The 25,172-nt window shown below is 39.6% G+C and overlaps 1 protein-coding gene across 2 annotated transcripts in view; it reads right to left on the bottom strand.

Annotated features, from left to right (window-relative positions):
• Positions 1-25,172, bottom strand: part of F13a1 (coagulation factor XIII A chain) — a 172,978-nt gene that overhangs the window by 91,795 nt on the left and 56,011 nt on the right. For both annotated transcript variants that reach the window (XM_076939184.1, XM_034511156.2), the window contains exons 5-6: positions 11,841-11,959; positions 8,540-8,647 (exon numbers count right to left, since the gene is read on the bottom strand). In XM_076939184.1, the coding sequence (XP_076795299.1) occupies positions 8,540-8,647; positions 11,841-11,959 (227 nt within the window). The remainder of the gene's footprint in view (positions 1-8,539; positions 8,648-11,840; positions 11,960-25,172) is intronic.

The following is a 25,172-nucleotide window of genomic DNA, read 5'->3' as shown; positions in this document are numbered from 1 at the left end:
TTTTTCTCCAAAAATATGGGACAAACAGGCATAAGAAATGTAACCTTGATAATTGAGAAGCCAAGCTGTTTGCCCACAAATGGAAACTTCATTATATTGCTGGCTTTTACCACGAGGGGAAAACATGAAGTCTGAACAGTTCACTGTCCCTCCTTGCCCCCACCTGAATTGACTCAGAAGGAGCCAGTGAGAGGAATTATATCTTTACTCCCAAGGAGCACATGTGCTATGGACAGAGGACAGGATGAAGATGCACTCAGGGATGTATAACATTCTGTTTGCATCTGTCAGGTCAGGCATCCAGAGGTCCACCTCCAGTGCTGTGACCTTGGATAAGGTCAACTGACTTTCTGATGCCCCCACCCATTCCATCTGCACATTGGTTATCTAAGGAATAGACATGCTGTCTTACAGGTAGCTATGCAGATAACTTCTGCTAGATAAAATTCCACTTTCCCACTGCTCTCTGATAGATGTGTCATTGTTTAAAATCTTCAATAAACAGAAAGGAAAATCTCTGGCAGTGAGAGACCCATGGTGTTTTGATGGGAATGGGTCTGTCCTAATCTCCCTGAATCACCCAAATTTCCCTGATCCTTCTGGATCCACTGGTGCCTTTTACCTTGAGGAAAACCTTGACTTCAGCTTTCATTCTAATTTCGAATCTCACCATGTTGGATTGCTATCAAGTTCCTCATTAATGTCAATTAGTAGGTTCTCTAAAATGTGTCTCATGGGTGTGTCTACTGATTTGGTTGTGTCCTCACTGTAAGGATTCAGAAACTAGCAGTTAGCTGGCAATTTCCAGCCATTTCCAAATGAAGAATGCCTTTTCTGATTTGTATGTGCATGAACCATGGGAGATTGTAGCAATGGGAATAAAAGCTAATAGTTTTGAAGGCATGGAACTCTGGACAGGGTCTCATCTTCCAGGAGCCTTTATCCAGCAATGGCTAAGAAACTGGGAATTTGCAAATAAGTCGTGAATGATGAATACATAATTCTTACAACGTACCAATTGAAGCTTTATCTCTCCTTTCTCAGAGGTGGCATGGACTCATATCCCTGTGCACGCACAGATAATCTGCTAGTAATTTCCTCTACCACCATTGGGAATACTGACCAGCAACTATATAAATGAGGCACAAGAATGGGGGAAAATAGTCATTTTTACTTAATCATGCGTTTTGGTAAATGCATGTTTAAGAAATAAGGAATACACGAGAAGATATGTAAGGATTCTTTGGTGTTGGAAGGTAGAGGACAATGACCGCAGTCTCTCTCTGTGGTCTAAGAAAGGGGCCTTTGTATGCTTTATAGACCAAAGAGAAATTTGGGTCTTTCCTTGTACAAATCTAAAATTTCGAACCTAGAAATTCAAACTTCAAATCTCAAAATTTTAGGGGCTATACCATGGCTGGTTGTATGGCCAGAGAATAGATTTTGTGTATCAATTTCTGAGTTTAGGGTTTATTTGAAACGGGCAGGTGTGGGATCCTTACTTGAGCAAATCTTAACATGTAATCTGGATATTTGTAATTGAGGTTTATTGCACAAAAATATAAAATGTTTGCTCAACATAAAGCCATCATTCAAGACGGCAAGGAACCAATCGAAAGAAAGGAAGAAAGAAAAACACAAAACAAAACACCATCCCCTGTGGAGTTGCTTGGCAACATAGCAAAGTGGCGATGATGTAACTGTGTTTTTATCACAGATAGAAACATAGTCTAAGAATTAAAGAGTAAAGATGGAGAAAGATGGGCAAAGTGAGAAGGGCCTTATTTTCAGTTGATCTTGACAGTGGTTGGGAGCCCGAGGACCAGAAGCTGCAATGCTATTGTTGCAAAGGTCTGAGGAACCTGAGACCTGCCTGCAGCATAGTCAGTTTGATTTACTAGCTGTAGTTCCAACTTTTTTTTTAAATAGCACTAAAGACTACACAGACCATCGATTGGTGGAAAAAGTTCAATCTCAAGTTAATTCCCTAAAGGCATAGTCAGAGCAAGGCATTAATGGGGATTAATGATGGCATCATAGCTTGATATTAGCAAAAGTACACGGTTAAAAATAAATGTGCACACCTCAAGGGAGGCTGGGCAGTCTGGTCTGACAGAGGTGTGAAGCACTGGAATTCAAAATATGTAACTTTATTGATGTTTGTTTCTTCTTTTTCGTCTTCCCAAGTTTTCCATCAGTTTAACTTAAAAGAAAACATAACTGAATCAAAATATAGGATCCTGGGATCAAGGGACTATAAATGTTGAGACACCATGGAACCACTATCAGTTGGGCAAACTAATGTCTGACTTGCAAAGCAAGTGGCCCCAGAGGAGTGCATTTCAGTGCCCGCCTCCCACTTCACTTCCCTCCAGTGCACTTGGTACCCAGTCATCTGCAGAGAAGATTGGCCATGGATAACGACTTTCTGTGAATGACAGCAGAGCTACTTGTCAAGTACTCCCTCTGCCCTCTGATCCAATAGCTCGATCCTCTGCATAGGCCCAGAAAGTGTGCAGTTGACCTGCAGAGGTCTTGTTGTTGTTAGTGTTGTTGCTACCATATGATCCTATGATTATTTCCCTCGGAAAATTTCCTGGCTTGCCTTGGAGTTTCTATTTCTTTGTCTGTCCTTTTCATGACATTATAAGCTCTGTGAGGGCAAAATCTCTCTTTGGTTCACCATCATTCCCCAATGCTCAGATACTTGTTGAATGAGTGAGTTGAGATTTACCAGTATTAGTAACATCACCACATTGCCATCACTATCACCACCGTTCCCACCCTCCCCGCAATGACCCTCATTACCAACATCACTATTGCCATAATCGCTGCCATCAGCACATCCATACCACCACAACCCTCAGCCTCACCATAATTCTCCTTACATCCCCTTGCCTACCATCTCCATTACCATAAGCACTACCACATCACCATCATCACCACTGTCACTGTTACATCATCACCACCACCACTACCACCATCACTACCATTCCCATCCTCGGCACAATCATCCTCAGCATCATTGTTGCTATTACCTTAAGTGCTATCACTATGACATCATCATAATTATCATCAGCACCACCATAGTTCCCACTACTGTTACCCTAAGCACATGCTCACCATCACTGCCACTATTTCTATGACCATTGTCACCAATACCACTCTTGACTCACTATGGTCATCACTATTACCGTCACTATGACCAGCACCATCACTAACACCATAATCAATGTCACTACCACTATAACCACCATGACTGCCACCATATTACCAACACCATCACCGTTATCATCATAGTACCATGGTACTCTAGTACCACAGCACACTTGGCATCTAATCCTCTTGGAGACCTCTTTCCAATTGACCCCAAGACTCAAATCTTCTGACTCATGCCTTTCTTCACTTATCCCCCTTTTGAAATCCACCTATTCTTAGGGACTTGTTCTTTTCTAGGTGACAGCCACACAATTCGATACAGTAATTGTGCTATTGGCAACAATATGCTGGCAGAGACGCTCTGAAGCAATGTGTTTTGAGAGAAAGGATAGTGGCTGATTCCAGCTCAGCCACTTATTTCCCACATGACCTTGAATGAATGACATCACTTCCAAAGGCTTCTGAGTTCTTGTCTCAAAGACCCCTGGAGAGTCTTCTAGAGCTGATTTTGATATAGATCTTCTATAGACAAAGACAAAGTGTGTGTAGGCAAGGCATTTAGGGATTGAATGGTGACTAAGCAGGCAGGTATCTGCAGCAGCTGCTGCATCCCCTGGGGAAGGTGCCAGAGCCAATCTGTCATGGACCAGAAGCAGGCTTGACAGGAAAACACCAGCAGTAATGACAGACTAGTGTCACAGTGGTCCCCCTTTTCCAGGACTGCTCTGTTCTTTCTACAATCCATCACAGCACAAATGTTTTTATTATTAGGGTCTCAGAGACTAGGTCCCCTGGGGTCTCAGAGACCTCTGCGGTTTTAGAATCCATATCCTCTGGGGTCTCTGTCCTCTGGGGTCTCTGAACCTATGTCCCTTGGGGTCTCAGAGCCCATATCCAGATGCTTCATTGCAACACAGGGCTGCAACTGAGTGTCAGGTGCCTTTTTCATAAGGCACAGCTCATCTGTAGCTTTTCCTCAGCTTTCCCATCAATTCTCTTGGAGGGTACTGTCACACTGGAAGCAAGGCACACAAAGGCTTTTAAAGGGAGGAAGTATAACTTAGAACAAATTTCTTTGCCTAATTTTCTGTTTCCCCCTTTTCTCTTTTAAATGTACCTATAATATAATATTAGTAAAAATGTAGCATTCGATATTTAGGTGACTTTAAATAAAACTTCATCCTTATGAGACCATAACATTTCAGGCCCAGTCTCCAGACAGCAAAATCATAGGAGTTTAGATTGTTCTTTCCCTTGGGAAAGGCCAATACCTCCTGACTTCCAGATGCTCATCAACTCTCCCCACATTCTTGCCAAAGGGAAACAATAACAAACAAAAATAACAGGAGCAGGTACTGAATATATAAAAGAAAAAATAAGAAAATGTTCACTAGAAGAACAAAACAGATCTTGCTAACAGTGTTTGCTTGGTCGTTTGAATATGCTTGGCCCATGGGAAGTGACACTATTAAGAGGTGTGGCCTTGTTGAAGTAGGTGTGGCCTTGTTGGAGAAAGTGAGCCACTGTGGGGGTAGGCTTTGAGTCCTATGCTTAAGCTCCACCCAGGGTGGAAGATATTCTTCTCTGGGCTGCTTTCAGATCAAGATGTAAACTCTTAGCTCTCCAGTGCAATGTCTGCATGGATGCTGCCATGTTCCTGCCATGATGATTATGGACTGAACCTCTGAAACTGTAAGCCAACCCCAATTAAATATTTTCCTTTACAAGAGTTGCCATGGTTATGGTGTCTGTTCACAGCAATAAAACCCTTACTAAGGCAAATGAGAACTTCAGGTGTTTGGCTAAAGAGAAAAAGCTTCATTTGGAAAAGGGAGAGGTAGGTCCTGGAATTAAGTGCTCTTCCCTGATTCACGTGGCTCATAGCAGAACCAGAGGCTTCCAGGAACAGCTGTATCAGGAAAGTTCAGCTTGCAGTGACTGCACTGTGTATGAACTGGAATTCATGCATAGTCTATGTGGTCCTCTGGAAGGGCTTGCAGACCACAGGCAACTCCTGGAATCTATGCATGGATTCTGTGGTCCTCTGGAAGGGTTCTCAGGCCATATGCATCTGACATTCATGCATGGAGTCTGTAGTCTTTTGGAAGGATTTGCCGGTCACATGCATCTCTCAGAATCCATGCATGGTCTATGTGGTCCTTCCGGAAGGGTTACACATCTCATGTACCTCTGTTCCAGCACACCTGTCCGGTGGCAAGGATGAGATGCATTTGAAATGGACATGGAAACTATAGGGGGCTTGGGGGCAGCTCAGGAGAACAACATGGCCATCCAACTGTGAAGTTTGAGTTTGGCTGGATTCACCCAGCTTCAAATTTGTCCTTGCCTTAGTTTCCAAATGAATCTTTTCACATTTTAAGGTAAATCTTTAACTGAGAAATTAGAAGTTCATCCCCCTTTACACACACATTTGTTCTTTGCTTAACTTTATGCTGAAATCCCATTGTGTGTTTCCAGTGATCATGTAGGCTCTGTCTATACGATCAGAAACAGTTGTTTTTCTGTGTTTTACCTTTAAAAATCACTACAGCTGAACAGATTTTGGAAAGACTCACAAAAGCTATTCTGAGGATTAAAGGGGATAACAGAGGTGAAGGGGTTTTTCCAACTATCGAGCTTTCTGTACTGAGAACAGTGGCATGAGGGACTAAGGGGAAGTGGAGATATCGCTTCAAATTGCTTAGAGCAGTGCCTCTGTCCTTTAACACCCAAGGTCACTTCCTCCAGAAAGCAAACCAAACCTCAACCACACTATTCTCTATGCAGATTTTATCTCTCTGGTTCCAGGCTTCGTAATTGTGATGATCACTTTCCAAATTAGAACTTTAGATAGAGGCTCTCTAGAGCTAATGACATTTTGAGGCAATTTAAATTGGTGTTATGCCTGGTCAGAGACAGCCGCAGACAGTGTGGGTTAGAGTGTCTCCTTTGCTTTCTTTTTGTGATGCTTTGGATTGGCTTGTGATTTCTGCATTTGGTAGAAGCATGCAGAATGAGTGCGTAAGGTCAGGCTGAAGACCGTGTCATTTTAGAATGCTTAAGAGAGAGAGACAGGAGGAGTACTGAGAGGAAGAAGAGGAGTAAGAAGAGGAGAAGAAGAAAGAGAGGAGAAGCTAGGTGAAGAAAGAGAGAAAGATGGGGGAGACAGGGAGGCAGAGGTTCAAGTATCTCCACCAGTCAAAGATAGTTGTTATATCTAGGTTGGTCAGTGGGTTACACCTCTGATTGAAGAATTCCAAACTTATAAAGCCTATGATTAACATTATTTTTAAAAAATGTATAAATGCAAGAAGGAAAAGGGGGCATGGGATAGGGGTTTCCTAAGGGGGGTGGGGAGGGAATGGGGAAAGGGGATGCCATCTGAAGTGTAAATAAAATATCTAATAAAAAAAAGAAAAAAGAAAAAAAAAAGGAAAAAAAAAGAGAGAGAGAGACAGTTCATATCTCATCACTCCTCCATCTTGCTTCTCTTCACTGCAACATGTTATGGTTACTTCTAAGGGAAACTAAAAAGAATTAAAAATTAAGGAAAAAAGAACAGGTCCAGGTCCAGTATGTGTTGTACAATGATGCTCTACTGAGATTCCCAAAGCCTTTAGGACTAGTACTCTTTACATCATGCCATGCAAATAACATCAGAAAACAAAACTATTTATTTTATGTATTTAAATAGACATGTTTATTATTTCGGGGTCAGGGGTTGAGTACCCCTCCCCTAAGCTTCACATGTGATTAGGAGACCCTCAAAGCTATTACCACTGAGCTGTGCCTCCAGCCCCAAGCTTTCTTCAGATGTTAGGTTTTGCTTTTATTTTGTCAGATCCAGCACATCTTAAATTTCCATGTACCTTAGTTCTTATTAAAATCAGAATCACTATTTTTAGCATCTAGCCAGAATATACACGTTATATCTTCCCTAGCCATGTAATTATGTGTCAACAAAACTGATTTTATTTGGCTCAAAAGATGCACAAAACAAAATTGAAGATAAAATTCGTCCAGGGAGAATTTTTTTTTAAAAAAGAAGATGTAAGGGCATTGGCAATCTAACGACGTTCTCCATTTAATCTTCCTATGACATAAATGTGTCCTATTGTAACTGAGTAATACTGTGCTCCTGGACCAAATGTAATACCAATGATTGTCTGAGTGCTAGGGATGCAGTAAAGCTTAGGACCAGGTAGTCCTTAGTTAACTTCCGATCCTGATCCTACCCTTCTTGGTCATGGCCTTCTAGCTCCTCTTTTACTGTTCCTTCAGGGGATTGTTGCATTATTGTAGATGTTTTGGGATCCCTTACAGTGAGTTGTGTGAAAGGGAGAATGCATTCACAGGTGGAGTTGGTGGACCTAGGTTCTGGCAAAAGCTTAATCACCGACAAGCTTTCCCCATCCTGTTTTCTTGCTTGTGTAAATGATGGAGGCCATGAACAGTCACTCACTTATCTTAGAATATTTCTGGGAAGAACCAACACCCACTTAGTAAGAGGTAAAGCTCTGCAGTGTGGTCCCATTGCAAAGAAACTAGGATTTCATTGAGTATTTATTTGTTTATAAAGGATTCATCTTTATTATTTGTGTGTGTGTATTGGGGGTGCTGTACACAGAGGTACGGGTGCTTTTGGGGGCTGGGAGAGGTCATCAGATCCTATGGAGCTGAAGTTACAGCCACTTGTAGGCTCCCTGATGTGGGTCTGGAAATTGAACTTGGTTCCTCTATACACGTTCTATACTGAATCATCTCCCCAGCCTTAGCCGTTTGTTTTCTTTACTGTTTCCACAAGTGTAACTATGGAGAAAAGTCATGTCACAATGAGCAGTCCTTCTATGTTTGACTGACTGATCACTTGATTACAGTCATTAGCATTTTTGTCATGGTCATTTCATAATCTCCAGACAAGAGATTCTTAGCTGCTCAGATACTGGCAAGATGGCTCAGTGGTTAAAGGCACATGGCACCAATCCCGACAACCTGAGTTCAATCCCCCAGACACATAAGATGGAAAGAGAAGAACTGACCCCTACAGATTCATACACATGCATGAAGCCACACATATACATACACGCATATAAAATACATATATAAAACATGATAAAAGAATAAGTATTTAGTTGTATAATGATATCTATTATCTTGTATGAAGCAGGGCCATGTACATCTTTGAGTGAAAATTTTCATTTTGTAGCAAGTGAAAAAAAAAAAGAGAGACAGAGAATTCAAGAACAACCAGGCACCCTGAACTCAAACCTAACACATGAACGTTAAGTTACTGTTTATTCCAACATCTTTCTATGAACTAATTTTTATTCTGACATCAATGGCCCACACACTAGACTTAGTCGTCAGCGTTGCTACTTACCATTGCTGATCCAACTCTGCTGACTTTAATGGGGTTCCCTCTACCAGAAAGATCCATCTCAGCTTTGTCCATCACATACAAGCAAGCATCCAGGATGCCATCTTCAAACTGTTTGGGAGATAACGATGAGAGACTACTTAATATTCACTCAACAAGACAAGAAGAGCTGTGTGAAAAAATAAAATGTCATCACAGCCTGCTGCTTAGAAATGCAGAGGGACCACCCCTAACCTTTAGCGTGAACTATTGAAGAGAATGAATGCATCTTTTTTTTTTTTTTTTTAAAAAAAAAAAAAAAAAAAATTCAGTAAAGTAAAGGTAAACCAAAAGGGAAGCCAGAAATCTGAACAGAACCAATAGAGAGCCAATGTACTCAAGGACCACACACTGACTCAAGAGTCTTTAGGACACTGTGCAAGTTCATTAAGATCCTCCCAACAGATGGATGCATTGCCCAGAGCACAATGATTTCCCAAAGTCACTTGGAAGCCTTAGGACCTCAAAAGCAACTCAACGTTCTATTTTCTCTTATTTTATTATTATTATTATTTCTTTTTTTTTTAGATGTCAGTCTGTTTCCTAACAAAAAGCCTAAGAAAGGATGTAGATTTGGGTGGGTGAGGAGGTGGGCAGAATCTGGGAAGAGTTGGGGGAGAGGAAGCCACAATCAGAATATACCACATGAAGAAAAATCTATTCTCAATTAAAAAAATAAAAGAACGTAAATGATTGTCAGGTGTGTCACAGGAAAGAACTCCAGCTCTTCCTTGTGTGTAAAACAGGAGGAGACATGTAGTGAAATTCCTTGATAGCCTGCTTTGAGACAAGGTGATTTCTAGAGTCTGGAAGGACAAGCATTTTAGAGAAGCATTTTAGTACATGGTGGAGGGTAGGGGTGAGGCTGGGAGCCAGTTCAATTTTCTTAGAAAGAAACACTCTTCACAGGTGCTTCTAGAATTTTCTTAAAACAGAATAAAAGCTAAATTTTAAAAATGACAGCATGAGGACATTTTAGCTCCACTGTACTATAAATATAGTAGAAAATTCCTTTCAATATAGAAACATTGAATATTATCCACCCAAGTATTATGACAGAAACTACAATCTTAATGGCTAATTACTAGGTAATTGCTTATTAAATCTAGCTAGAATGCTGAATATGATGTATCCTAGAGAGCTGGGATATACAATATAATATGTAATTTAGGAGTGCAAATAATCACTTTCATGGATAACCCATTATTTTGGGTCTCACCTAACAGCCTATCTTAGTTGTGTTAGTGAGTAACCCCAGCATTAATGACACCATCAGAGAAATTATTGTTTCCCTGCATCTCTGCAAATAATGACTTTGTCGTGCTTTTTTGTCAGAATGATCTAAGTTGATGGCCTTGTTGAATAATGACACAGAGCCCTTGCTTACTCAAAGTCACGCTTGCCAAGTATAACCTGACTGTACTGGGATGCCCTGACTGTGCTGGGATGCCATCCTAATTCTTCTTGATTCCTTTTTGATGACTTCCCCCTTTACTAGCTACCTATACAGCATCATGTTAGGATCATAAATGGCCTCACACCTGGTGTGGTTTGGAAATGTGTGTCTTCAGAAGAGTGACACTGAGTTGATGGACCCTTTACGAGTGGCTGAGGTGAGCTATTGAAGTCACTGATTGCCTTGAGAAGGGATGAATGCAGTCTCCAGGAGTGAATTGCTTCTCTCCAGAGATGTTATACAACAAGGCTAGCCTATGTGCCTGGCCTGTGATGTGCATGGTTAGTTCTCCCTTTCTTTCTCCATTAAACTATAATGACATTAAAGGGATCTTTGTAGAGGTTGATCATATGGAACTGCCCAATCTGGAACCTTCAGCTTCCAAAACAATGAGATAAATAAACTCCTTTTTTTTATCAAGAATCCAGCCTCAGTTTTTCTTTTATAGCAACAGAAAAAAAGGAAGCACCTAAAGGCTAGGTCATGGGACTCGAGGCAAGGGTAACAGACAATCAATAATGAAGGTTGCATGCCACTTAGAAAGAGTTAGGATGGTGACTAGAGGGCCAGACATGAACTAAAAACCAAATCAAGTACCATAGACTATATTTTGACAGGACATCAGAGATGCAGATGGGCAAGCCTGAATACAGAATGTAATTGTAGGGGCCAAGGTGAAGCTATCACCTAAACTGTGGATGGTGATAAGAGTTCTTGATGGGATTGACAGTTACACTGTGTAAGGGATATGGGGAGATTCCATATGGACATCAGGAATCACAACAATATCATGGGACCTTCTGTAGTCAGATACCAAGAAATCTCTCCCTAGAAAGTCAGAGCAACACTGCTCAGTTCCAGGCATTTCTACCAAACAGACTCCTCTGAGGAATAAAACACTCATTCCTTTCCTGTTGATAACCAACTGGTATGTCTAGATCACAAAACGTATGAATCTGTGGAAACAGATTCATTATCGTTACCTACTATTTTTCTCAAATAGTAATTTGAGATTTCAACTGATCGGACCACCTCTGCATATTTTCTGAAAAAAAAAATCTAGGTGAGATATCCTTGGAATATTCTTTCCTTAACAACTATTGTTAATAGATGCACTAGCACTTTAAAATATATTCATTTATTTTCTCTTTTTAAAATTTCTTTCATTACATTTTTGCTTGTATAGTGGTGTGTGTGTGTGTGTGTGTGTGTGTGTGTGTGTGTGTGTGTGTGTGTGTGGAAGTGGGAGTAGCACATGTGCTGCAGTGCCCATGTGAGGTTTAGGGAAATTTTGGGGGTGTCAATTCTCTCCTTCTACCTTGTGGGGTCCTGTACCAAACTCAGGCTGTTAAGTTTGATAGTGAGTGTCTTTACTCACCAAGCCATATCGCTGAACCCTAATACATTTTTTAAGAAAGTATTCCTTTAAATTTGGCATACCCTCTGCTATATTCTTTTCATTAAAAAATATCTCTATAAGCAAAAAAACTTTCAGCCCATTTCAGGTTGAGTAATGAGACTTCATGGATTCTAAGATGCCAGAGAATAACTCAGTGACTGCTGTGTTATCCGTAGTCTCCCGATCTCTGGGACATTTGTAATAAGAGGAAGATTGGTGGCTCCAGCTGATAAATTATGCAGTTGTCTCTAAGTTCCCACTTCCATGCACTCTGTCTTGGAGTCTCAGATCCTGAAAAGCAGGAAATTATGCTTTTCTAATATCGATGCATGGCACCCGGCAGTAATAAATGTGACAAAAAATATTAAGGAAGAATGTCCTTGACAGTGACGAATTTTTAAATGGCTCACCTGGCCATAGCTCCAGCTTCTGCTCTTGATATCATTGAAGTCCCCATAAAATATCACTCCGATGTCATTCAGTACGTATTCGTCTCTTTCTTTCTCATCATCCAGATACACAGCGTCCTCTGCATCAAGATGGGAACACAGTGACCTTTAACCAACCACTCTGTTTCCAACCCCCTGCAAGTTCATGCCATTTCGAGACTGAGAGTCAATCCACCCAGAGAAAAGATAAGTGTTTTGTTTCTCAAAGCATAGCTCATTCCCCAATATTTTTAGCCACACCGAACATAATCAGTACCAAAGATCAGTCTGTAAATGAGGACATTTGTCAGCAAAATGCTGACAAATTCTGGCTCTAGATGTCTTGAAGCACAATTAAATTGACATGTCTCATTAAACATTCTATGATGCAGGTGCTCCATGGACTCACAATCAGATTCCGCGGTGGTGCTCAGGCAAATTTCCAACCTACTGAAGTTAAAAGTAGCTCAACTGAAAAGGATGTTTGAAATAAATCTGGGACATGTTGGCATGTGCAAGCATCATTTGCTATCCCTCACTGTGGCCCACTGATTTGAAGGAGGAGGCAGGCTGTCAGTTATCTCTTAATGAAAAGTCCTTGTAGATGCATTGCTAGGTGTGTGAGCCCAACAAGCATGCTCAATTAGCTTCAACCATTGCAAAGCCCTTCTGGTGGCTCTAATCTCAAGGAGACCTTGCTCCTACCCACTTATCCATCTGTCTGGTACATATTCCCAAACTTAGAAAAGCATCTTCCACACTGGCAGGATCATCCTGGTGTAGATGATACTCAGGTAAATTTGCATTAACTGAAACAGAGTCAGTCCTGGCTCTGATTGAGGGTAAGGTTTATTGCATCTTTCTGCTCTCCTCCCATCTCTATATTAATTAGTTTTTAAAGTTATGTCTTCTTCATTTTCTGGTCCACTACAAAAATCTCTATATTGTGGAGTAATGCTCAACTCTTGCTGAATATTACAATCACCTGGAGAGATTTAGCAATGAAATTCTCAAAGGATAAATAAATAAGTCCCTTATTTGATGCTAATAAATTATTTGAGCACACTTGGATTTTAAGTGTGCTCCAAAGGCCTATGCATTACTGGCTTAGTCTGTGGCCTGTGGCAGTATCAGGAGATGGTGGAGTATTTATACATTATGGGCTTAAGGAAGGGAGTGAGGTCACTGAGAGAGTACATTTGAATGGGGTTTTGAACTCTGGTTCCTTCCTCTCTCTTTTTTCCTTTCTCGCCACTATGAACAGGTTCTTCACCATGCACTTTTCCACAATATTTTGTTTCATGACAGCCCAAAGGCGATGGTCTAAGTGACCATGGACTAAAACATCTCAAACCATCTGCATTGCAAACTGCCAAACACGCCCATGCTGTACTCTGCATCAACTAAGTCTGAACTCCAGGGTAGAATCAGATGCAGACATCAAGAGTTTGCTTTGTTTATTAGCTTCCCCTAATGATTCTCATAGCAACCAAAGTCATACCCCATCACTCCTCCAAGAATGGCTGAAAGATAAGCAACATCAGTATCCTTGGTGACCTGAGAAAAATATCAGTCCTCTATGGCTTTGTGTCCTCTCCCACACCCCTTAATCTTGGAGAGTCAGAGTCTGCATGACAACTAAGGAGATCATGGGGGAATAACAAGCACAGTGGGGTCTGACGGGGTCTGCTTGATCCCCATCCTACCCTCTCCTGCAGTTTTCACTGAAACCCTTGGGAATTCCTTCATGTAGTCTCCAGCAATTTCTTGTCGCCTTTCTTCCCAGTCTTTGCATCTTGCTTCCCATTTTCATGGATTCATGTAACACACAGACAGACACCACACACACACACACACACACACACACACACACACACACACACTCCATGATTGTTCTCTCACCATACAGTCCCCATCTCTTGTGAGCCTCCTGTCCTTAGCATCACACCGGCTCTAGAGCTGTGCACTATGTACTCCCTCGGTTCTACCTGATATATTTTTATCTAAATCAAAACAATATTTTTTAAAAACACAAAGGAAATGTATTATATTTACTTGTATGCTTGAAACTTTTGTATTTTATAGTATTATAAACTTTAAAGCATGTGACAAATTAGAGAAAAACTTCCAAAAATCATTGTTACTTATTCATATTGTTATTGGCAAAATTTTCCTGTATGCAAAGAATTCTGGTAAATTGAAAAAGACTTCTCAAAATACACACAAAACAAAATTAGAAAATGAGAGCCAGTCCATAAAGAGGGAATTGCAAATGGAAGATAAATACAGCAAACATAATTTATTAAATAGTAATCTAAAAGTAAAATAATAAAAGTGACATTTATAATAAATATATGTATAATAGTATATTTAAACTTAAAAGACCCAGTACCAGCTAATATGTTCCATATTACCAATCTACTGATAAGATAGTAGCTACAATATTTCAAAAAAAAAAAAACAATTTGGCAATTGTTTCATTGGTAGTGATCAAACTTAAGTATAGAGCTTGGATCTATCTATCCAGTGAAAATAATTCAGAGGTGCATCAAAAATATTTGGAAGAAATAAAAAAATCCTGAAATGTTCTCCATTTTTCCCACAATATAAGAGATATTTGGCCATTGAAATATACTTGAAAGAAACTTTAATGGTAATAGGAAGTGTGTCTGTAACAAAGCCAAACTTAGATGTGGAAACAAAACAAATGTGGAATATGTTCAGTCAGGTGTGAAAACCTGTATCCATATACTTGCATTATTATTACATATTGCTTGAAATGACTGAAAATGTGTATATAGATATGTATACCAAATGAAAATTGTTGGAGAGTCCAGAAAGAACACCATAACCGTGCCTAGAACTGAGAAATTCTTGGATAAAAAAGTTCAAGAACAAGATAAATATGAGAAAAAATATAGTGATTTGAAAGAAATAAGCCCCATGGGGCTTGAATGTTTGGTTCCCAGTCAGTGGAACTATTTGGAAAGGATTAGGAGGTGTGGTCTTGTTGGAGGCGTTTATATCTGTAGGTGGAGTTTGAGGATTAATAAGCTCAGGCCAGAGCCGCCTCTCTCTCTCTCTCTCTCTCTCTCTCTCTCTCTCTCTCTCTCTCTCTCTCTCTCTCTCTCTCTCTCTCTGTGCCTGCTGCCTGTGAATCAGGATGTAAAGCTCTCAGCTACTGTTCCAACATCATGCCTGTCTGCTTCCCACCATGACAATCATACACCAACCTTCTTAAAACTGTAAACAAGTCCCCAGTTAAATGCTTTCTTTTATAAGAGTTGTCCTGGTCATGTTGTGTTCTCACAGTAATAGAACAGTAACTAGGGAAAAAGGCAAAATAAATTGCTATGGAAAAGAACAATTTATTACAATATTGGGTCAAGAAACATGAGACTAGGCTAAAACTCTTCTTCCTGAAAGGAAACAAGGAAACCAACCACGGTCCCAGAGGCTATGACCTAGGAGTAGTTAATGCTGGACAAACAATAGTCACTGTAAAAGAGTAGAAGACTTCCGATATTTTAAAATTAATATTGATTTCGGAGTACATTGGCTATGTTCATAAAGTACTAGGAAACAGCTTACTAATTTGAACACAGAGAAATCAGGAAACACTGAGAAACTAACACGCTAATACTGAAGGAACAACAGACTTAGACAAGGCTATTTATAATTTTCAATGAAATTACAGGAGTAAGCTGGTATCATTAGCCCAAAGGAGAGCCTTGTAATGGATGCATGAGTGCAATAAAATCAAATTCTATTGATTTATCTAAACATCCATATCTATTGACTGAATACATGCTTGGCATGAGTTAGGAAGTATTTTTACACTACCAAGAAAATATCCAGAATGTTTGAAATTGAATTCTATCTAGTCTTTAGATATAAGTAACTACTTATATCTAAAATGCCAAGTGGGTTACAAGCACACGTTTCATGACTATGAATATGGTCTGTTCTATATGGCAATGCCATTTTAGCAATAAGTTTGTGGTAAAACAAATAAATAAGAAGATGATTGTTGAAGACATGACAAAAATTTCAAATTATAGACACTGTTTTAAACAACAAAAACTTGTAAAGTAAATTTTAGATTGGTAAAACTTGGTTAAGGACTGGGCAATCAAAAACTCTTGTTGATTTTGTTAACATAATTATGTAGTCATATAACAGTCAACAACAGGAATACATTCTGAGAGATGTTAATTAGCCATCTTTATTATTTTCTGAAAGTCATAAAGTGTTTTCATGGAAAATAAAGCAGTTATAATGGCGCTAGGCTATAACATTATGGGACTATTACTGTATATCAAGTCGGTCATTGGAAAACATATGATTGTGTGCCACATGACTTTATGTGTGTATACATGTATATGTATGGCATGATTGTCATCAAGTTTGGAAGCTATATAAATGAATTTCATTGTACTAGATTTTTTTTTGCTTTCAAGTTTGTTTGAAAATTTTTATAGTAAAAATAAGCATTCCCAATGGATATGAAAGAAAACTTAAGTGAAAACATTCAAAAGTGTCTAATTGGATGTAAAAATTCAAAAGATTTGAATTCATCAATACAATCAAGATGAACTCAACCAACACGTCACTCAGACTTTAGAATGTTGACTCAAAAATTTAACTGAAACAAAGAATTTGGAAAATTTTGCCGGAGTAAAATGTTTTTTTTTTTTTTCCAAAAAGAAAGAGATGGTGGGAGATTCCTTCTGACTTTGGCTAACTTTGGTTTATGGGGATTTAGCAGAAGTGCAACAAGAATGTCAATGCATGTACTTGTTGCAGAGCCATGTGACATTATACCTCTCTTGTTTCCTTTAGAGAAACGTACTCTGGTAAACCCGCTGATACAACAATGTGTGTCTTTATAGTTGTGCAAGAAGAGGAGAATCTCTCATGGGAAGTAAAACTAACTGGTTTAGAGGCCCTGTCTAGATGATCCCAATACCAAGACCCTGAGAACAAATGCTTATCTCTGCATGCCATAAGGTTTCCTGGTTCTTTTTATTTTATTTTATTTTATTTTATTTTATTATTTTATGTATTCACCATTACTGTCTTCAGACACACCAGAAAAGGACATCAGACCCCATTGCAGATGGTTGTGGTTTAATTCCCATGTGATTGCTGGGAATTGAACTCAGGACCTCTGAAAGAGCAGTTAGTGCTCTTAACCACTGAACCATCTCTCCAGCCCCAGGTTTTCTGGTTCTAATTTACAGAGTCTTACTGTGAATGCAACTAACTGAAGCAGGGTTATAATTAAAACTAGTATTGGCATGGCAACACATAACACCTAGATATGCATTAGATCTTAATATATAGAAGGATCGTTTTAAAAAAATCTTTGAGCAATGATTATCTGATCACTACATGGTGTTGTGACTACTGCTTAACTACATGGGAAAGAAGTTTCTGTGACATCTCATTCACCTGTGACATGAAAGCATATTGACAGGTTTAAGATCTGCATGTATCTCTTCCTTTCAATTCTCAGCTTCCTCAACATGTTCCAGATAATACACCATACAGAAGCAAAATCCACATTAAGTGTATGCCAAGATGCTCAACTTCCCTAATAATCAGAGAGATGCAAGCTAAAATAATAGTAAAATAGTCATGATTTCCTACTGTACCATCAAACATTAAAACAAATGGTAACACCCAACAATGATAAAGGTAAGAAGAAATGGGTATTATTCCATATTGTGTCTGTTCTATAAGACATGATGCCTTTTATTAAGGGGTTGTTTATATTTTAAATGTGTGTGTGTGTGTGTGTGTGTGTGTGTGTGTGAGAGAGAGAGAGAGAGAGAGAGAGAGAGAGAGAGAGAGAGAGAGAGAGAAGCAACTACCAGAAAAGGCCAAGAGAGGACTTCAGAGAGGGGGGGGGAGCTACCATTTAGGAGCTGGGAACTAAACCCATGCCCTCTGCAAGAACAGTATGTTCTCTTAACCATCCTCCATCACTGATACCATAGCTTTTTAAAGGAGTAATTTGGTAGTATCTATGCAAACTTTAAATGTGAATTTAGCACTAAGTAATGTTGTTTCTGAGTATCTATGGAAACATAATTGTATAAAATATATGCATTCAAAACTACATGTTATCTAAATCACTGTAAACAATAGGTATGCACTGGTATAGAAAATACTCCAAGATACATAGTGTGGGGAAGCAAGCAAAGTATATAACTATATTGTGGTTAAAAATACAAATGCTTAGCTAGGCAGTGGTGGCACACACCTTTAATCCCAACTCTATGGAGGCAGAGGCAGAGGCAGAGGCAGAGACAGAGGCAGAGACAGAAGCAGAGACCAGAGGCAGCGGCAGAGGCAGAGGCAGAGGCAGAGGCAGAGGCAGAGGCAGAGGCAGAGGCAGAGGCAGAGGCAGAGGCAGAGGCAGAGGCAGAGGCAGAGGCAGAGGCAGAGGCAGAGGCAGAGGCAGAGGCAGAGGCAGAGGCAGAGGCAGAGGCAGAGGCAGAGGCAGAGGCAGAGGCAGAGGCAGAGGCAGAGGCAGAGGCAGAAGCAGTTGGATCTCTGAGTTTGAGGCAAACCTGGTCTACAGAGTGAGTTCCAGGACAGCCAGGGCTACATAGAGAAACACTACCTCAGAAAAAAAAATCTGGAATATGTATACAGTTGTTTTTCTCTATAAGACTGAAATATGGTTATTTGCTTTTTGTCATATATGTGAATGTATGTACATATTCTTAAAGACTGTATATTGCATTAATTAATTTTCAATTAAAATGAAAACCATAAAATGTATTAAATGGGTAGAAATACATCAAAATATTAATAGTTGTTCTCTCTGATTCACAGATATTTGAGTTTATTTTATGTACTGATTCTTTTTCTTTTGGGGGGGGCCATATTGTATGTGTGCATGCCCGTGTATGTGCAATTGTGTAGGGACACACAGTAGTGTGAAGGTGTGTGTGGAGGGCACAGGTTGATATCCAGTGCCCTCGGTTGCTCTTCACATTATTCATTGAGTCAGAGTCTCTTCCCTGAGCCCAGAGTTTACAGATTCAGCTCATCTGGCTCACCTGCTTGTGCTTGGATTGCAAGTAGTCTGACATCTACCCAGCATTTATAAGGTGCTAGGGATCTGAACCTCAGTAACTCACACTTGAATAACAAATGCTCTCCCCACTGAGATGTTTCCTCAGATCTATTTTGTGTTTCTGTAAAACTTTCATTATCAGAAAAGGTGATTTTGAAAACATATTTGCAATTAAGTGAAACTAAATCCAATCTATTTATTAAAACAAATTTGTTTTATTAATTAATTTATTTATTTATTAAACTACATGCAATCTATTTACTAAGTGGTTAAAAAGTCCAACTGCTTTGTCTTTGTTTTGGAAACAGGGTCTTGCTATGTAGACTGGCTGATGTTGAACTCAACATCCTACTACCTAGAATCTCGAGTACTGATGTTATAGACTTATACCACCCTGCCCATCTTATGCCCAATTTGGATGTATTAATTTCTCTTTAAGAGCAATAAGGCTTCAATTATCAACATCTTCATGTCTTCATTACCTGTCATATGATTAGAAAGTAAGTTTTCTTATACCAGGCTGGATTAAGCCTTGATTTCTTATTTTTCAATGGTGTTGGAGGAACATTTTTTTTCTACTTCTTGAAGATGGCCCTTCACTCACTACAAATGTGATCATTTACTAAACAAATATATATTTAGTATTTGCCACAAACTTTCAACATTCTATATAACTCCAACATTCAGGCGGCTGAGGCAAGATTGTTAATTTGAGGCTAAGATAGGGCCACATATGAGATCACCCCTTCCAAAATGCACAAAGAAACTACCAACCCTATCCCAACTAACTCACTGAAACTCATGAAAATTAGTATGGTGAGAACGTTACTACACTAGACCCAGTTTTCACACAAGGAAGCTGAGGCAGGGGCCAGGCAAGTCAGTTTCCCAAGGCTACAATGTTAGTGAGATTTGAAACCAGGATTTGATTGTTCACTGTCTCCCATACTATCAGCACAGTAGGTCACTGTCCCTGGTGCTCAGCACTGTGGAAAGGAGAGTACACACACATAGTAAGAAGTGATTAAATGCCTGTTGCACATTTGAGAGATAAAGACAATGTTTTTAGCTTAGATTGTAAGAGAGGTCCAAGAAAATAAGAATTTACCATTGTGGTGTTACTATTGATGGGATGTTATAAATCTGAAATCTGTGAACAGGCGGAGTTCTGTGACCCACACCAGGATACCCTGATTTAAATCTTACCTCAAACCAGGCAGGCATAATCATGAATCCTCAACAAGGCAAGAAATGGGAAACCCCAATTTTAATTTTAAATTTATTTATGATTTTAAAAGAAGATTAAAGGTAGAAGGCTGAACTTTATGTCCCCTGTTTTATGTAGTTCTGTACCTTTAAAATGCAGCTGCTCAAAATGAATAAAAAAAAAGTACCTCACTATGGAAACTCACCAAGCTCACTTTTTAGACAGGATAATAAAAATAAAAAAAATATAATCATGTTTATGTTTAGATATTTGGCTGTAGGTGGTTGGTTTTGTTTGTTTTAATATTTTGGATTGGTTTCAGAAGAGGAGTGAGTTTCAATTCCAAGGGAGATTTGATTTCTGCTTAGCCACATGGACACTGTGCATAAGGAAAACAAACTAACAACTAATCTTTGTTCTAGAAGCCCCACAATTTGGACTGCTTGATGGCTTGGCTGTGATGGCCAGTGAGTATGTGTAAGGGAGCTTTGGGTGAGGCCATAGAGAGAGGAAGCTAGGTGTAGGTGACTAATAGAACCAAATGTTATCTTGGGTCTACTAAGAAATGGGTTCTCAGTAACCTTTGGCAAAGAACCCTCACTGAGATTAAATTTGGAGGTAAATAGATTATACAGGGGGCCACTGGTGGATGTGACACAGTCTCTCCATTTGTCTTCCCTGGTAGATCTGTCCCAGAACACCTCAGAATGCCCTGTAAATACCTACCCTTTCAGGGTGACTAACAATGTACATGTGGCAGCTGTAAAGAATGACAACCTCATTTATTTCACTGTTCCTTTGCTGAGAATTTTGAGGTAGTTAAAAAATAAAAATAAAATTGTGGGCTACAAAAAAATTTAAGACTCACATATAAACCTAATCTCAGGCATCCCTATGCCAAGCCCATTGGTTTTTAGTATCTATATAGGCCTTTTGGGAGAAGGAGGCCATTCATCAGTGTATAGGCTGAAAAATTCCTGGTATTTACACTCTTTTAAAGTTAAAGCAGGTTCCATGTCTAATACCACTAAGAGTATGGGCTTAGCAAGACAATAGCTAAAGGATCAAAGAAACCATGGCCCGGTAGAAAGATATTTCCATCAAGGGTTGGTCTTGCTTCTAATCCTTTAGGAATAACAATGTCTCCAGCCTTTCAAAAAGGCAAAAGATATCAGTCACTCTTTTGGAGAAGGCATGGATTCACAGGAAGGGTCAGGGAACCTTTGGCTGACCTATCTTTCATTGGTTGGCATCCCTTTTTTGTGAAAGTTGAGGCGAATCAGAAGAGGGATCATCTGCTGGCTGTGTGCCCTGCAGGCATGCTAGAGATAACTTTTTGCTTCTGACAATAGAACACACTGGAATCATAAAGTCAGTCATTTCCAGAATCTGACCTTTTTATTCTGGAAGGTCCCAAACCATTTCTATCTTGACAATCTACTATAGCCACTCAGGAGTCCTTTGCCTTATATTTGTTAACTCCAGTATAGAAGGGGACCAATGAGACACTAGAGGGTCTGTAGTGACTAGGCCATTATCATTCTCTAAAAACATGGTGCATGGTGCTGTGACATGCACCCTTTTGTGAATTTATCTGGTATGTGCTACTTTGTTGGTTTGGCTGATTGAGGACTTCTTAGTTTATGTGCCTTCAGAAAGTAAACTATTATTCATGAAGCAATCCTACAAAGAAAATGTCAGGGATTCTTTGCTTAGCTGTACCCTCTGAGGGAACTGTGCCTGTACTGGCATGCATTAATTTCCTTTTCTTTTCTCCTAAAGAAGAGTTTTCATCTGATCTTACAGGTATCAATCTCATTTTCCTTTTGTGTGTTTGTATGACTTTCCAATATTGACAAATGGCCGCACAGAATTGTGTCTGCTGGCCATCTAAATGTTTCTCTAGATACATAGTCTAGTTTACTTTCTAGTATGATAAACACTGTGACCAAAAACAACTTGTGGGGGAAATGGTTTACTTTCTCTTACAGCCTTCTACTCAAGGAACTCAAGGAGGAAACCTGGAGGCTGGAGCTGAAGCAGGTCATGGAGGAGCATGGCTTACTGGCTTGCTCCCCATGGCTTGCTCAGCCTGCTTTCTTATACTACCCAGAACTACCTGCATGGCAATGGTACTGCCCAAGTGGGCTGAGCACTCTCACATCCATCATTATTCAAGAAAATGACCCACAGACATGCTCACAATCAAATCTGATGGCATTAGTTTGTGTCAAGTTGATATAAACGTAACCAGCCCAATAAATGGCTTCTGTCTTGAAAAATACAACAGTTGCTATAAATGTATCCAGACACCCAAGTGTTTGTCCCAGTTTGTTTCCTAATTTTCTAGATGATTTTTACTAATTCCTGTGATATCAGGAGGCCTGTTTCTTTTTTGAAATATGGGCATCACAATTTGATCCTGGCCTCTTGGTGTGGTGTTCATCAATTCAGCTGACAGACACTCCCCAAGCTCCAACTATAGGTTTGGGTGAATGAGGGTGAGCCTGTCATTCGCTCCCTTCCTCTTCCCTTAAGGTCTTCTCCCCTCCAATTCTCCTCTTTTTTATTTCCTTCTATTTTTTTCCTTTCATCCCCACTTTGTCTCTTCTTCCTCTTTCAAGAGAAAAAAAAGTTCAGCATGTATCCCAGGCTGGCCCTCAACTAGTAATTCTGTATCATCTTCCCAGCCTTGTACTTGGATTTCACTTGTATATCACCACAACCAGCCAAAGGTCACGTTTTTCCAAAACACACGATCTAGGAAGATATAACCTATGCACATACTTTGAAGAGTGTGAAAATTATCCCATAGCAGTAAACACAAGTCTTTCATCCTCCCACCTTCCAGAACCATCTTGTAGAAATGTTCCTGTGAGATGCCTGGGGTCTCTTCTGATTTCAGTACCACTTGGAATGATGCTCACTTTGTATAGAAAGAATGATGATGGAATGAGTGATTTAGCTATCTTCCTTACCTCATTAATTCCAAGCAGGGCTCATAGAGGCTCACAGAGATTGAAGTAGCAATCATGGAGCCTGCATGGGTCTGTGCTAGGTTCTCTGCATACATGCTGTGATTGTTTAGATTGGGGTTAGCATTGGGTTCCTAACAGTGGGGGTGGAGGTGTCTCTGACTCTTTTGCCTGCTCACAAGAACCTTTTTGTTCCTACTAGGTTGCCTCATCCAGTCTTGGTATGAGGGTTTGTCTTAATTGTATCTTGTTATACTGTGTTGGTTGATATCACTGGGAGACCTGGTCGTTTCTGATAGGAAACTGATGAGCAGTGGATCTGGGAGAAAGGATATGGGAGTTAGCTGGGAAGAAGCTGTGGTCAGGATGTAGTGTATGAGAGAAGAATAAAAAATAAAGGAAGGAAGGAAGGAAGGAAGGAAGGAAGGAAGGAAGGAAGGAAGGAGTACCTTCTATAACTAAAGTAGAGTCTGGAGCCTCAGAGAATTGAAGGTATGTGCATGTTTTTGCCCAAAGGTCCGGCTGCAATTGCCATGTAGAGCTAGAGTTTATTTGTCCTTCTACAGATAATAATCTGTCCCTACTTTGTGGGCTTTTGAGTCTAAGCAAACACAGCATTATAATATACTGAGAGCTGATTTAGTAACTGAAGTGCTATTGTGTGGTGGTGTTCTCAGGGTTGAGTAAAGTACAAACCACTGGTTGCTCCGTCTTCAGCTCCAACTTGGTCAGAGGATCCTGTTTTATGCTCTTGTCTGCCCATGATTTACTTTAGCACTATTTTTTTTTACAATTGTAATTAGATTTTATTGACACCTCATTTGTAAAATCCTGTTAGTATCTTTATGAGTCCAAAGTTCAGTCATTCTTAGTGCCTGTCCCTAGTGCCGAATTAAGCACAGAGTCCTTAATATCTGCAAATTAATAACCAATATTGTTGTTCACTGCATAGGCTATTGTGTTACCATGGTCACGGGCAAGACACACTATCTACATCAGTAGATGGATGGATAAATGGCTCTAGCCTGAATTCTGAATGTAGGCTCAAGGGCCTATATGAGCAGGGGCTATTTGTCATTGTTCCTCTGAGAATCCAAGTCTGTTCTGTACCAAATGGTCCTAATGACCATGTGCAATTACTAAGCAAATATTGAAAGGTAGATTTTTAATAATAAAATACAGGCTGGCCATATTTGTTAATTTCTATCAAAAAACAAACAATAAATGACAAGCATTAATTTCTTTACTTTAAATTAACTTGATTTATTTGCTTTAAAGGAAATGTAAAAATTTTGTGGAATGAATAAGACAAGAATCCTAGAAGCTAACTTGGAATTGGATACTGATAGAGGAATCCACATATATATTATTCAGACGTGCAGCTCAACAACCAACCCCCTATGTGTTTTTCTTTTTCTCTTTACAATATGGTAAGGTCTGAGATTACATTTATGTCTAATCTGTGGTGGTGATACGGTTTGGTGAACCTACATCTGTTTAGTTGGAGTTATTAAATAAATGTTATAAACATTTATGAAGCATTAACTATGCATCCAGGCACTGTGTGGGATGCTAGGAATATGAAGTTAAATTAAACAAGAGAAAATCAGGGATGGGGACAAGTTATCAAGAGGGGAGAACCCTCTGAAATGTATAGTCAATACACAAATACTGATATGACCCAAATAAACACTAAATACAGACCCAGGGTGCTAGACAAAAGTCTCTAGAAATCTAAATCTTTCAGAACTCACTCATTGACAATAATATCACAGTACTAAAATGGAACATTTGACATTTAAATAGTGAAATGCATTCAATAATTCATAGTTCCTCGGTGGTCACACAAGATAAATTCACAGTAAGTGCTCAACTCACTCCTACTGCCATTATGGGAACAGTTCTGAGTCCAACATTTCAGGGAAGAGCTCCCAGTTAGAACAGACTTAAAGCTCTGTTAGCACCATTGACTTAAAACACTATGCAGGAATTCTCCTTGCATCCACTCCTGGCCCTACCAGACTGCCGTTGCTATCGATCCC

This window comes from Arvicanthis niloticus, chromosome 8, assembly GCF_011762505.2.
Source record: "Arvicanthis niloticus isolate mArvNil1 chromosome 8, mArvNil1.pat.X, whole genome shotgun sequence".
Classification (NCBI taxonomy): Eukaryota; Metazoa; Chordata; class Mammalia; order Rodentia; family Muridae; genus Arvicanthis; species Arvicanthis niloticus.
This window is presented reverse-complemented; position numbering and strand designations above follow the sequence as displayed.